General features: G+C 37.3%; 2 protein-coding genes across 2 annotated transcripts; both read left to right on the top strand.

Annotated features, from left to right (window-relative positions):
• The first annotated feature begins 14,460 nt into the window (after positions 1-14,460).
• LOC102664210 (myosin-binding protein 2-like) lies at positions 14,461-15,335 on the top strand. The gene has a single exon (XM_006590059.3). It carries the CDS (start codon positions 14,503-14,505, stop codon positions 15,316-15,318), a length of 816 nt encoding a protein of 271 aa, XP_006590122.1. The 5' UTR covers positions 14,461-14,502; the 3' UTR covers positions 15,319-15,335.
• A 139-nt stretch (positions 15,336-15,474) lies between these two features.
• Positions 15,475-15,594, top strand: LOC100791775 (uncharacterized). The gene has a single exon (XM_003535924.4). The coding sequence runs from the start codon at positions 15,475-15,477 to the stop codon at positions 15,592-15,594; it is 120 nt and encodes a 39-aa protein (XP_003535972.3).
• Positions 15,595-15,725: the final 131 nt, after the last annotated feature.

Below are 15,725 nucleotides of genomic sequence, written 5' to 3'. Positions count from 1 at the left end.
AGCATGAGTTAGTTGTAGTATTTGATGCAAATTTAATTTCGTTCTACTATGTTGAAGTTAATGTACTGTTTGAATTCATGTATCGCATAATCGTTCTTTTTTTGTTTTTCTTGAAATGGAAGACGACTTGTCGTTCTCTGTTAAATTTTATTTCTACTACTTTTACTTTTTTGTCGGTGTTGCAAATTTATTTTAAATATAAAAAAAAACAACTACAACAAATGAAAATTAACAATTAATTGTAAAGATTACAATTAGACAAATTATATAAACTCGAGTAGTTCATTTTTTTAAAAGAAACTACTATAATATTAAAATTTAATTAAAATATATTTTTTCATAAATTAAAAATAATTTAATGTTGAACTAATTAAAAATATTTAACAAAGTATATTTAACTCTTATGCAAAATATGGAAATCAAGATAATAAATAAATTATATGAGTCAACTATTAATTTAATATAATGTATAATGCTTCAAATTAGAAGGTTTTATTTTTTAGTCTCTTAAAATAAAATATAAATGTTACACCAAATTTAAGGAACTAAGAAATACGGATTTTTATTTGAGGAGAGAAATTGAAAAGAATTTTTTTTTTAATTTGAAAGAATAAAAATATAAAATTTTATTTGCAAACTAAATAAATATATTTTTTTAATTTGAGGGACTAAAAATATAATTAAACCTTAATAGAATTACGCGAAATTTTTATCAGATGCAACTAATTGGTTGAGACTATATTTTGGGAAAGAAGTGTTTGTATTTTACCCTCTCTAGTTTGTTATATTTACATCCACCACTCTTCAATTTCTTTTTTTTTTTCAAGTATTTGATTTAAAAATAAAATTTTATGGTTTTTTCAATAATAATAGCTACTAACTACTTTTGTTGCTCCCAAAGAGTTAAGATCTTAAATTATTACTAATTATGTTTGATTTCCTTAAGCAAAATCTTGGATCTAAATATTTTGAATGAAAAAATATGATTGAATGAAGAAATCCTACTTAAGATGATTAGTAAAGCTCTCGAGTAAAGATTAATCTTTAATGAACAAATTCACACAAATATTAATTAAGATGAAAAAAAATAATTATAAACATGAAAATTATTACTGCTAGTTGAGCTTAATTTTGATTGTTTCAGTTTATGAGCCTATCATTAGTTTGATTTGTTATTAATTTATTTTGTTGAGCCCTTGGATTCAGTTTATGATTCATGATTGGATCGATCATCTAGACGACATCAACCAGGTGCTTATAATTATACCTAGTATAGCGATAATTAAATTTTAAAACATATTTAAAAAAGCACTTTTCAAAAAATTATTTAATAGGTAGCGAGTTGATCACAATCCTAATATCATCCATTAAGCTAGATTAGCCAATCCTAACATATACATTGAATTTCAATATAAAATGTGTAAATAAACTATGACTGATCCGTTCACCGCCTGCGTCGAGACCTAACATATACTAGCGGGTCTTGTGTGACACTCTTGGCAATCTTGAGGCATTCTTCGATCAGCACATGTGTCGATGTGCCTGGCGTGACCACCTCTAGGTTGAGATGGCTCTCCAACCTCTCCGCAATCGCAAAGCAAGCTTCCTGTTAAATACAAAACAAACAAATTAGACAAATTATTATGAAAAAATTGACATAAATGACATAAATTATTAGTAACACTTACCACTGCATGTCTCGGCTCGGCCACATCGGACCTTGCAGATGTCGACGGTGCTGCTGGCTTCGTGACCGGATGGATATCTATGTCTGGATCCTGAGGGGCAACTCTGGGCTGCGTAGCATGACCATCTGCCCGAGGATCTGATGGCTGGCCCAGTGTCACGAATGGATGCAAAATGCGGAAGAATCAGTCCATGTAGTCGCTGGCACAACGCAGATGTCACCTGCTGCAGCCATATGGTCCGAATAGTGCATCCACCTGTCGTGTATATCATCAAACGACACCCATGAATCGGCAGGCGGAGTAGGAATGGTCTGGGTGTATCCAAACTGCCGCATGACCCTCTCTGGTCGGTAATACACAACAACGGGCCCCCAACGCAGCAGATCGGAATAGCATGAAATCATATGGAAGTCCTGGACCGGTCGGTGCTCCCTATATGGGATCCAACAGACATCAAAAATCCGGATTCGGTCCAGGTGCTCCCTGTACATCGGTGTACGTATGCTCTTCACGATCTTCTTTGTAGCAATCCACATACAGGCACGCGGTGAATCCTCATCATAGTTCGGATCAACAGTGGACTCCACGACTGAGGGAAAGTGCTCGTATATCCAGCACTACAAAGGTAACATGAAAATCATAAAAATTAATAATGAAAGTCTAAAAAAATTTCAAGTTAAACATTGTTGAACCTCAACGAATCAAAAACATGTTTGTTACCTACAACAACATGATGTAACCACCAAGCTGTCGACTGGTGCTGATAGAAGCATCATTCAGGTGGTCGTACATATGCACCAACGCAGCTACTCCCTAAGCATACCTCCCAATCTGATTGAGGTCACGAAAGGCCTCCAAAAATACAACATAAACATGGGTTGCACTCTTGATAGCGAAAAGAGTGCAACCTAGAAGATGAAGAAGAAACGCGCGAGCCGCAGTTGTCCAATGTCCTACGTGGCATCGCCGCTCATAGATATCACGTACCCATTACAGGAGTACGTACGGTCCATGACACTGCGCTGTCTCAGCCCTGACAGCCTCTGCAGTGACCATCAATAACTCCACCAGCATCTGTACAACATCATCCACGTGCACGGGCTGAAAGACATGCAAGTCGCCAACCACAGGCAGATGTAGAAGAGACGCGACATCGTCCAGTGTGATTGTCACCTCTCCCACAGGGAGATGGAAACTAGAAGCCTCCCGGTACCACCGCTCGACAAACAACGACAAAAGTCCCCGATCGCTAGTGTCTATCAAGCACACGATCAGAGGACTTAGTCCTGTCCCAGCAACTAGCCCCTCAATGGCAGGGACAGGCATGCCTAAACTATGCATGTTTCTCCTATGAGAGGATAACTTCAACTCAGGACGCTCCTGAATTGAAGTATAAAGGAACACACAATTCGTTAACATCATCTTTTAAAGGAAAACAAATTTCAATGATAAAGTATAATTAACAACTAACTAAAACTCAATATGATAAATACCTCTCCCGTCCATACGCTGCCTGCAACGTAATCCGCGTACTCGGTCAGCACGGATGGGTCCCTCAGACCACCTGAAAATCCCTTAGGCTCATCCTCAGCAGCCTGTGCGCCTGTGTTTGCAGGATTGTCTGCCCCAGTATCCTGTACATCACCTCCTGCCATCGGCTCATCCGCATATACATCAGCCTCAATCAAAGCTCCCTCAACCTCTGTTGCAAGGACCACTGGCTCATTGTTCGCAGTAGTGACAGGTACTCGTTGCCTGCGTGGGGATGCTGTAGGCTGTCGACGCTGTGGAGCATCATCGGAATCATCACGATCTCCTCTGCCCACACCTCTGCCAGTATCGTGACCTAAGGCACGACCTAATCCTCGGGTCCTAACCATGATCTGTAAATGTCTACCGCAAATTCCATCACTGATTTCATTAGTCTAATGCAAATTTCATTGACTCAAAGTCATGCAAGTTGTCAGGATTTCATTGACTGTAGGGCTGTCATTCAGTCAATTATTTATTTGAAAGGTTGTTAGGATTTCATTTTTGAAAGGTTGTTTACGGATGAAGTTGAACTGTAACACGCTCATCTCCACTTACGGATCAACATACTACCCTAGCAGATCAACCTAACTCCGACAACAATGAACTAAACGACATGGTTACGGCGCTTACCTCGACGGTGGACGGTGACAAAGCTCCCTCGACGGTGGACGGTGGCGTTGCTCTTCATAGAAACCTCCTCAATGCACCTCACGACAACCTCTTCACGGCAAGCTCCTCTTCACGACAAAAATGATGGCTGAAGAAGAAGAAGAACCTCTTCGCGGCAACCTCCTCTTCACGGCAACAATGGTGACAAATGGAAACGCCGATGAGGTGAGTAAGAAGAAGACGAAAACGGTTGAGGTGAGGAAGAAGAAGCCAAAACGCGGGCGGGACAGAGAGAGTCTCGCATTTTTTTTTAAAAAAATAAGCCAGGAGTATTACGGGCTTTTCACTTCAAGTGTTGGGTGCACCAGCAAAAATGCTGGGTGCACCTAGCAACACTCTACATTCTATTTGTCTCTCACGTTCACTTTTGCTGGAATGGGCCCACACGTGTTCTCCTTTATGAGCTGAAAGTCAACACATTTGAGTTATTTTACTTTTTGAAAATTTAAGATTATTGTTCCTCTTTAATCTCTTCTCATATTTTTTTTTTCATTTTTCCTATCTAATTTCTTTATATGATTTTCTTTTTCATCACTACTATAAAAATAATTTTTTACGACGTTGATTTTACATCAGTCGATCAATAACTGACTTAGAAAGAAACACGGTGGCACTTTCGTAAATAAATACAAAAGTTTTATGACGGTTTTACGAAAACCGCCTTAGAAGACTGTCATTCTAGGACGGTTTTATAAAACCGCCTTAAAAGACTATCATTCTAAGACAGTTTTGTAAAAACCGTTTTAGAATATTATTTTTTATTTTTAAAATTTAATTTCTCTCTCCACTTTTTCGTCCTGACTCTTAGACTTCCCCTCTCAATCTTTACTCCCCTTTAGGTTTCCAAATCCCAACCCCCAAAATTCCTTGCCAGGCTCGAAATATGCTCCCCCGATTCCTTCTCCATAACACACTTCCCTCTCTCTTCCTTCCCTTTCCCTGGTCACCAACATTGCCTCAACACTCTAAGCTCCACTCTCTCACAACAACACATACTTTACGTTACTCACTCTCACTCTTAGTAACCAAACCACCGCTTATATTTTTATTCTCTTTACCCTAATTTCAATTTTTTTATTGTCGGTTTCTTAGGTGGTGCCTTCGCATTACACGCAGACTAGTGAGGGCGAGAAGGTGTGCTATTGCTATTGCAGGGTGTTTTGTGGAGGAAGGATCTATACTTGTGGAGCAAATGAAATAGTATAGTAGGGACATAAGGCAATAAGACAATACAAGAGGGACCGTCTTCACCAAAACAATCAAGTTTTTTTCTAAGGATATTTTCTTTTCTTCTAATTTTTTTCCTCTAATATAAGATAACAAGGGAAAGAACAAATCTGTATCAGGAAGCTTTTGCAATATGTGAAGTGTTTTCTTCATTGTCCTCTCTATTCATGTTGCTTTAAAGACTTTGGAAGTCTAGTATGGCATATCCATAGCTGAATACTTATGCTTACATATTCAGACATAACATATTGACAATCTCTGATGGTAAAATGCAGCTAATAAAACTAAATCTACAGCCTGATGCAAAAGGTTCTTAAGTGGAAGTATTGGAAAGGTATGTCAATTTGGGGCCTATTGTTGACTTCTGTGTGGTAGACCTCGAAAGGCAGGGCCAAGGTCAGGTTGTAACTTGCTCTGGAGCTTACAATGGAATAGGGATTAATGAACAGGTCAGCTCCCCTTCCTCTACCTCAGTGTGGAATATTTGCACCCAAGACACATTCAAAAGGAATGGAAATTGGAAAAATAAATCTTTATATCAATGACAAACTCCTTACAAACACTACTACAAAAGCAGAATTCAACGTCGGTTAAAATCGGTATACTACGTCGGTTGAAGACCGTCGTCGTCTGCGACGACGTAATAAATTCAATAGCTTTCAAAGACGGTCAAAGAAAACCGTCGTAGACATTATAGAATTCTAAGACGGGCTGCCGGACAGCCCCGTCTTAGAACTTGCGAGAGACTACGACGGACATGGGGACAACACCGTCATAAACATAATCTTGTTCTACGATGGTTGTATCCTACGGACCGTCGTAGAATGGTCCACAATTCTAACACGGCTGCCGGACAGCCCCGTCGTAGAAGTAACGAAAGACTACGACGGCCATGGGGACAGCACCGTCGTAGACATAATCCTGTTCTACGACGGTTGTCTCCTGAGAACCATCGTAGAATGGTCCTATTACTACTACGGTTGTCTCCTGAGAACCGTCGTAGAATGATCCTATTACTACTACGGTGTTTTGTTGCGGACGACCGTCATAAGAGACAGTGTTAATACTACTACGGTCACGATATAGCACCGTCGTTGACATAAACGTGTTCTACGACGGTTGTATCCTAAGGACCATCGTAGAATTGTCTTAATACTACTACGGTCTTCTGTTGCCGACGACCGTCGTAAGAGAGGGTCCTAATACTACTACGGTTTGCTGAGTATGACCGTCATAGAAATGTGCTGGTTCTACGACGGTCGTGTCCGTAGAACCGTCGTGGAATGTATATTTTTTTTTAAAAACAACAAATTGTGCAGTAAAAATGTGCTGGTTCTACGGTTTTTTTTTTTTACCCAAGCCTTGTGGATGACTATTCAGGTTATAGTACGTGCACAATTGTCCTATAATTTGAACCTGATCATAATAATGGGGAGAAATATACATTTAATTAGTCAAATTTAATCATAAGAGCACATAATTAAGGAATAAAAAGATGATATAAGCACTTTGGAAATCCTAAAAGCATATGAAAATGCTTCTTAGAAGGATACATGCATGATAATGTCTGTTTATTTTAAAGTCATTAAATTAACACACAGAGCTTAATTAAGGATCCCTAGTGACTCAACCATTTTTCCATTGAACTGATTACCTTGTAATAAGATCTGTTGAAGGTCACAGCTTGGTTAATGTGTCCCCCTATAGCAACAACAACAAACAAACCCAATAGATCATAGACTTAACATGGTAATTTAGAGGAACAACAAAGTCACCACCACCCTGATGGTAATTTCAGCTCACCTGCAGGTTTAAACAAAGGAGGTGGGGGTACCTCCTTGTAGTCCTTGTCACCACCACCCTGAGCAGAAGTTACCTAGCTGGGTTTAAAGTCAGCAATTCTAGCAGTAAAAGTTAATGACACGACAACATTATGATAGACAATTAAGTAAAAGCAAAAAAGTTAGTTATCAAATATTAAGTGAAACAAAAAGCAAAGAGAAAATTAATTTCAATATACAACTCAAGCATTAACTGAAACAATGTATTGTTCAAGGCACACGCCCACATTGAAGGGCTGGATAGGAAATTGTTCAAGCTGAGAGAAAATTAAATTCAATATACAACTCAAGTTATCTAAACAATGTACTGTTCTCAGCAGAGAAATAAAATTCTGGCGGAAACGAAAATTGTTCCTAAGTTATCTAATTTTTTCTTGGTTCGCATTTCTTCATTTGGATAAAATATGCTGCCCATTTATGCCGGAGTGTGGTCATGGTCTCTTCTGTTAGCGCTGATCGATCAGAAAACCACTGCACATGTATATATGAATTTAGTAAATCACATAGCATGAGGTAAAAACTAGTGACGTCTAATTACATTAACAAGTAAATCAATAATCAGAAACATACGTGAATCCAGTCATCCTTCAATCCACCACTTACGATGCACCATATCCATTGCATAACATAGTATCCACACTCGTAATTTCCTGTTTGAACATGACTCTGCACGACATACGCACACACATTACGTTGTGAATTCAGTCAATGCAAACAAAAATGACATCCATATGGCATTTGGAATTTAAATAAACATGTACCTTTGCTTCAATCCACTGAGGCCCATGCTGAGGTGGCTTTCCCTCTGCAGTTTTGGTGACTGATTTCATTGCACTATTTTCAAAATAGAAACAAAGCATTACGATCATTGGTGGTTTGCTGTAGGAGTGCATTATGTCATTGAGGCACGGTAGAGGCAACACTAACCTGTTTACTGCACCCTTGATGGCAGCATCCGACTTCTTTCGCAAAGAACAAAACCAAACCACTAGATTGTTGCCTAGGCACAATACAACGAGCTGCCAATGGGCCCTGAACAGGTAAAGATACTTCATTAAGTCAATATGTTAAACATTACCGTACTTGACCAACATTATTTGCTAACTTACTGGTTTAAATAAGGTGCTATGTAAATTTGTTTTCCTGCTTCCTTCAACCACCTTCCAATGTAATTTTCACACTCTTGACGTCTACTGCTTGCATTGTGGATACACTGGGGTTCAAGGAACCCATACAATGCTCCATAACCAATGCTCGCACTCCAATCATGAATAAACCTATGTAAAACATTTTTTCATAAAAGTTGTTAATAGGTTATTTAAACTAGCTAACTCAATTGTACAGTGTACAAATGTTTGAGCTAATATGGGTATACACTTACATAAGCCATAGCTGTAGAATGGAGATGTTTAAACACTTGTCTCCTAATATTATCTCGCTCACATCAGCATGTGTGATAAAGAAGCCATCTTGGACATTATTGATTCCAAATTTAGCACCATCCCATGACACCTCAACGGGCCTTTGGTAAATGTCGAACAAGTTCTTCACCAACTCTCCCAATGGATCAATAACCTCAACTGCCTTTTCCTCCTCAACAGTCTTCAATGGTGAGCTCACATCCTTCTCTGCTTCCTACAGGAGTACAAAACATTTAAAAAAGACTTACGTAAGCAACCATTTTAAATTATAGGAATTAATGTTACTATCCATTAAACATGTTATTACCTCAGGCAAGATGGGTTTGACCAAATGTGTTGGCCATGGAACAAAACTACCTAAAGCTTCTTTGACAAACTTTATTTCTTATGTAGGGATTGGAACCTCCGCATCACCGAAAATAACTTCCACCACACTCACGTGAACAACATCATCAGCATAGGGCACGTTGTGGATGGTGCCAAAACTGTCGCACTGTTTGCCCACTGCCACTAATTTATTGGAGTTCTCGGCAGTTACATGCAGCCTGACGTTGTCACCATTCAACTGAGAGGGTTTTTTAGCTAATGCATTTGTCTCTGCTGTTGCACAGCTTCCCTTCGTGCTTACCCTTGCTGCTAATACTTGTATATCATTTGGTTGAAGTGGGGCTGAATGTTGTGATGCAATTTGTGACAACTCCAACTTGATAGCTTCTTGTATTTGTCCTTTAAATGTGTCCATAGTGCGCTATTTTTCCTCTTCTATCCTCCTCATCCACACCTCCTCTCTTTTAATGTTTTCTTGTTCAGCCTGTCTTTGCCATTCTTCTTTTAGGTTACCAATTATATCAGCCAACTGTTCTACAGTGATGTTTGATGAAGTGGTAGACCAACGCGATGCTGGACCAAAGTACTGCGTAATTGTAACCCCTGTCCCAGCCCCACGTACACGAACAGGATGCTCCGGTCTTCCAATAGCCATGTTCAAAATATCGTCACGTCCTGAAGGCACAATGCTGCCCTGCCTGCTTTGCTCTTCCAAAGAGTCCTCTTCATATAACACAAAACAAGATCAAGGCATAAAGGAAGTTGTCATTGAAGTATTTGATTTGTTTGTCAGTAACAATTAATGGTAATAGTTGCTTACAATTTTGTCAGCAATTTCTTTGGCGGCTTGAGATGTCATCTAGCCATATTGTTTTGTGCGTGCACTCTTCCATTTCTCGTGTCTAGAAATTGGTGATGGTGGGAGGTACAATGAAGGGTCCTTAGTAAATGCTGCTTGTTCTTCTCGTATCTTCCTTTTTTCAGCCATTAATTTTTTTTCTAGCAGCTCATAGCCTCCCCTAGACAACAAGTGTGGAGAGTCATTGTACTTTTGAATTTCTTGTGCCTTTTTCCGTATCCCCTTGAAATTAAAAAATAAGCATTTGTCAACGATGATGCAAAACATGTATTCCAAGGAAAAGCATGAACAATTTGTAAGATACTCAAAACATTAAAACTGGAAATAACCTTCCAGGTAGGGGTTTGCCTCATTTTTGCAATCTCGACCCAATCTTTTTCATTAATGCCATATTTAACCAAAGGATCATCTTTTGCTTGGCCGTCAGTGTTACCATACACATATTTTGTTGTCAACGCCGACTTAAATTGCCTCCAACGCGTTGCCACAGTTGACATCACCTTCTTTTTGGCATTATCACCCTCGGGGATGTCGAATTCTGCCTACAAAACATGTGTGTCAAACTAAAAAGCATAAACATGAATGTGTGTAACAAATATTAAATGACCAGCATGAGGGACTTACCAATATGTCATCCCATATCATGTTCTTCAGTGTTTCAGGTACATCATTCCAGCTAGCGTGAACAATTGGAATCTTGTCTCGTGCCACAAACTCCAAGGTAACTATGAAACTGATCCTTGTGAGGTCCGGATCCTCTACCAGTCGCTGGATTCACACTAACTGTTGCCCTTGCTTGCTCCAATGTTCTTGCTGTCAACCTTCTTAGCCGAGTGGCTTGTCTAGTTTTCCTAGACGTCTCATCAGAAGGAATCTCGGCCTGTGTGGGAGATGGAGGGGGTGTCGTCATTCGAATGACCCTGCTGAAACAAAATACAGTCTTAAGTAGTCACCAAGTAACGATTACTGCACACAAATTCTTATCATTGTTTGTCTATGCATTCAGTGGTTATGCAGCACTTATGATACACATAAACACAAACACACACATTGTTGCATTCGGAGACTAAAATGAAACCTATTCTGAAATTGAAAAGCATGTTTCTCAAAGAGGGTAGAATGCAAATATGGTCCTGAAGATACAATGCCTAATGGTGTACTATATTTTATTTCATATTTGGTATTCGCATTGATTAAACTCTACCTGTGTTTCTAATCATATGAAGTATGACTAACAGCATTTGGTTACCTTATTTGGCAAGCAGTCGAAAGAAAAGTGAATATAAACACACACATGAAAGAAAAGGCCACTAATAGCCAAACACCAGAGCAGATCTGAGCAAATCATCATTTGAATCTCATTTTCATTGTCAAAGTCAACAAGCCTAAGTGAATATAAACATGGACATGCCAGCATCAAAGTTTTAATCAAAATTAGGAACTACATGATTCCTCTACAATACAAGCAGAAGTAGCCCTCTGTCGAGGGAATCAAATAGTGGAAACACAAGGAAAGAAATAACAACTGAAATTCTGCAGACTCACCAAATATCCCACTCCTCCCAAAATGTCTCTAGCTTAGTCAATTGTTTCCTGCCTCTCCTCCTTCATTCTTTTCCCCTTTTCTCCTTATTCTTAACCAATTCCCCACATTCACCTCTTTTTCCATTACTTTGTGCCATGTATGCAAGGTTCTTACAATTTACAACCCTTTACAATCCAAATTTCTCTTCTGCATCTTATACACATTGTTCTCATAGTATTAGTTATATGAGGGTTCTGGTTAACAGCTCCTTCAGTAATCCATTCTCTAAATTGCAATAATTTTAATTCGTCATCAGATATCAATTTATTAAATCAGACTTGGATTCAGTTTTCTTTGATTTGTTTTTACTGTCTGATCTTCTGGGCATATGCTGTTAATTCTGTTATGAACTTTATTCCTTGCAGTTGGCCTAAATTGGTTTCCATGGTGCAAGCTCAAAGTCAACAGAATGGGGAATCAAGCACCCCAATAAACTGGATTTGTTATCATGACAAGTGTGTTTTTTGTTGGTGTTCAAGGATGGTGAAGTTAAATTCGAATAGCTAGGTGAATGAACAGTGAGATAAATAATGTGTGTGCAAGTGTTAGTTATTGAACAAATAATTGAGTTCTGGAAGCTAAGTATAATAAGTGGGAGAAAGATGCTTTATTACCAAAGGTATCTTCATATTAGGGGAGGAACACACTGAAGAATAAAAAATTGTTCTGTATTCTACCTAAAGTGCTTCTTCTTGGAACACACTGAAGAATAAAAAAAAATTCTGTATTCTAGCAGTTGAAGCATTTAACTGTACACAGTGGTTTAGAGTGGGAATAGGATGAATCTTTATAGTAGGTAGAAAAAGCCCATTAAATGTACTTAAACTTTTAGAAGGGTTAGTGGGCAGTGAGAGAAAATCTTATAAATAGACTTTATATCCTCAAATTACCTTTTTCAACTTATAACTTGTGTCCCAAACTGACCTTCAATGCTATAAATACTCCAATGTTTTATAAAGTTTATATTTTTTTTTTTACTATCCTATCTGTTGCTCCTTAACTTTTACACTCACTCACCTATTGTTTATTGGATTTCTTACTGTATGGTTCAGGTGGACAGAGGTGTTACATCGAGTGAGGCTCTACTAAGGCATGACAAATGGCTTCAGAAGAAGGGAATAAAGAATTCCAACTTTGCTTTGGTTACATGGTCCAACTGGAATAAAGAATTCTACCTAAAGTGCTTCTTCTTGGAACATACTGAACAATAAAAAATTGTTCTGTATTGTAGCAGTTTAAGCATTTAACTGTACACACTTGTTTAGAGTGGGAATAGGATGAATTCCAAATTTTGACCAATGAAATGATTGTGTAGAAAAAGACTGCATGAGGAAGCTGATAGCAGAAGGATTATCTAGAATCCTTGATTATTCTATTGTTCTTTCATTGTGAAACTGTGAATTGGCAAATAAATCACATCATACTCATTGGCAAACACATAACTGGAAATAGTGGCTAATTTCTTTCAGAGGAGTGAAATTGTTTTCAAAAATGGAAATTGTAATAGTTGTAGGACTGATGACTAGATTATGATTTGGATTTCATTTGCAGAAAATAGAGCAACCTGTGTTTCCCCATGATGCACAGTTGTGAAATTTGACTGGATGATGAGGCAATAGTTATGGTATGGTTGTATATAAGGTATTAGCAAACATTTCAAAATGCAAAATAGTCGTGCAGTCCTGTAAGTGGCAGCGGAAATTGTCATGGGAGTATGCTCTATAGATCAATCCAACATGATTTCACTTATGTATAAATATTACTAAACACATGATTTACCAAAGAGCAAAACATGTTTCGTATGGATGGGTGCTAGGTTTTGACATGCCTGCTATTTCTGAGTTGAGTAAAAACTTTTTTTTACTCTTTCTGGTTTGAACTGTATACAATTTTTTTCTCAAGTTTTTCGCAAATTAATTAAGTTTTTATTTTTAAAAAAATATTAATTAAATTTGATCCATCTATCACATTTCTTTTACTTGAAATTTTGATTTAAACTCCCCACTATCAAACCATCCTAACCCACCAACATTTTACTCCAAACAGATTGCTACTTACAACAGAAACACATCCCACTATTCCTATCGATTCAATCACTATTTGATTTCAAGACCCAACCTTTTGAACCTTAGGTTAGGGATTACCAATTGACAAACTTCCACACTATAAATTCCCCAGATATGGTTACCCCCTTGCAGTGGCACTGGGGGAAAATAGCAGTGTAATTGACATTCTTCAATCTGCAAATATTCAAAGAGGCCACATACATGTCTTTGCTGTTGAATGGATTCAGACTAATAAAATTCACTATGGATTAACAGTCTCATATTATGGTTTTGTTGGTTCTAAGTGAAGGCTCCTAAATGGTTCTTTTATATAAACTATTTAACTAAATTTGTATAATAATTAATTCAATTACTTTTATATATGATAAGTTCTATAGTAATGAATTCAATTTTAATTAAAAATGATATTTATAATTTTATATCATATTTATTACTGTTAAAAAAAGAGGTAGATTGTATTTTACTTTAATTTAAAAAGGGATGATTTATATTATCATTAATTTCATTAGTTTAAAAATAGTAATTTGTATCAATAATTAATTATATTTTTTTCTTAAAAGTTTAACAAGTCAAATACATATATTTGTTGTGTAAAAGAGAATATAAAACTACACAAAAAAAATAAAATTAACAAAATTATATTTATGTTATTAAAACATTTTTAGCGGAAGTAAAAATATATATATAATGAAAACAATGAAATCATATTTCTTGTTGTATAATTTTTTTTATCTCCTCTTACATTACAAAAATACATTTATATGATATACTTTATCAAATGAATAATATTTTCATAAAAAATATATTTTCGGTAAATAAAATTTAAAGCACACTTTTGGGGATGAGGATAACAATTATCACCAAATAATAACACAGGGCCCTCCATTTTTATTTTTATTTTGTGATAGAAGATAGAAGATGCCTGTTTGGTAGAGTGAAAATGGTGAAGAAAGAGGGGTGAGGAGTGTGTAATAGTTTTTATGTGTGTTGTTAGGTGATGATTGAGAAAGGAAAAGTAAGGAGGAGAGGTCCCTCTTTATGCTGCAGGTGCTGTAATTTACGCAAGAAGAGATAATTTGTTGGGAAAATATTAAAATAATACCCGATGTTGTACACTTTAAAAATGAAGATTAAAATGACTGAGCCAATTGGAGTGAGTTAATGACAGGGCTATACAAGTGATTGACCCAATTGTTTTAATTAAGCTTATCTGTGCCCATGTTTAGCCTGATTTCAATTTATAACTAGGTGATGACAAAGGTGAAGATTTTGTAGAATTTAAAACCATGTCACTTGAAGTGAAAATGCCAACAGTAAATAACCATTTGCCATCTTTATTGGAACTTAATGAGAATGAGGAAGAAAAGGTTCCTTACACACCCACTTCTTTGGAGAGTCTACATCAGCTACACAAGAAACTACTTCTCCTTGAGAGGAAAGAATCAGGAACAGAAGAGTCATTGGATGGAAGTGTGATAAGTGATATAGAAGGTGGTGAGGTAACAATTGATAAGTTAAAATCAGCATTGAAATCGGAAAGGAAAGCCTTAAGTACTCTATATGCAGAACTTGAAGAAGAGAGAAGTGCATCTGCTATAGCAGCCAATCAAACAATGGCAATGATAAATAGGCTTCAAGAAGAGAAAGCAGCAATGCAGATGGAAGCCTTGCAGTATCAAAGAATGATGGAAGAACAATCTGAGTATGATCATGAGGCTTTGCAACTCTTGAATGAGCTCATGATGAAGAGGGAGAAAGAGAAGCTAGAGCTAGAAAAGGAGCTTGAAGTATATAGAAAGAAGGTTCATGAATATGAGGTAAGAGAAAAGATGATGATGTCAAGAAGGGATGGTAGCATGAGAAGCAGAACTTCATCTCCCTCTTGTAGCAATGCTGAAGATAGTGATGGATTGTCCATTGACTTGAATCATGAAGCAAAGGAGGAAAACGGGTTTTATAGTCATCAAGATCAAGAATGCAGCAACCAGAACACCCCCGTGGACGCGGTCTTATATTTAGAGGAATCATTGGCGAACTTTGAGGAAGAGAGGTTACAAATTCTAGAACAGCTCAAGGTATTGGAAGAAAAGCTAGTTATATAAGAACCCTCTCACCCCTCACTAAACAAACTCACTCACAACACAACACAACTTCAATTCAAAGCTTCAAGCTATAAGCCCAACAAAGCTTAAAGAAAAAAATATAAGAAAACCAAAAAAGTTACTAACTCTTGAAAAATGAAAATGGGTAGTCCTAGCATGGGAGGCTCAAAGAGAAGGCTTTCAAGCAGAGGGCTTGGAGGAGCCCTTAGGCAGCAAAGGGCAAGGCTTTACATAATTAGAAGGTGTGTAGTCATGCTCCTCTGGTGGCATAATTAGGGATCAAAGTTTTATTCAGGTATTTAACAAACTATAAAATGTAGCTTAAATACTCCTGAATGTTGATCATGTGCTAAGCTAGATAACATTATGTTGCTTACAATGATTTTCCTTTAAAGTTTTGTTTATCT

This window comes from Glycine max, chromosome 10 (assembly GCF_000004515.6).
Source record: "Glycine max cultivar Williams 82 chromosome 10, Glycine_max_v4.0, whole genome shotgun sequence".
NCBI lineage: Eukaryota > Viridiplantae > Streptophyta > Magnoliopsida > Fabales > Fabaceae > Glycine > Glycine max.
This window is presented reverse-complemented; position numbering and strand designations above follow the sequence as displayed.

Coding starts and splice junctions, on each gene's coding strand:
- LOC100791775 (XM_003535924.4), top strand. CDS start 15,475: ATGGGAGGCTCAAAGAGAAGGCTTTCAAGCAGAGGGCTTGGAGGAGCC.
- LOC102664210 (XM_006590059.3), top strand. CDS start 14,503: ATGTCACTTGAAGTGAAAATGCCAACAGTAAATAACCATTTGCCATCT.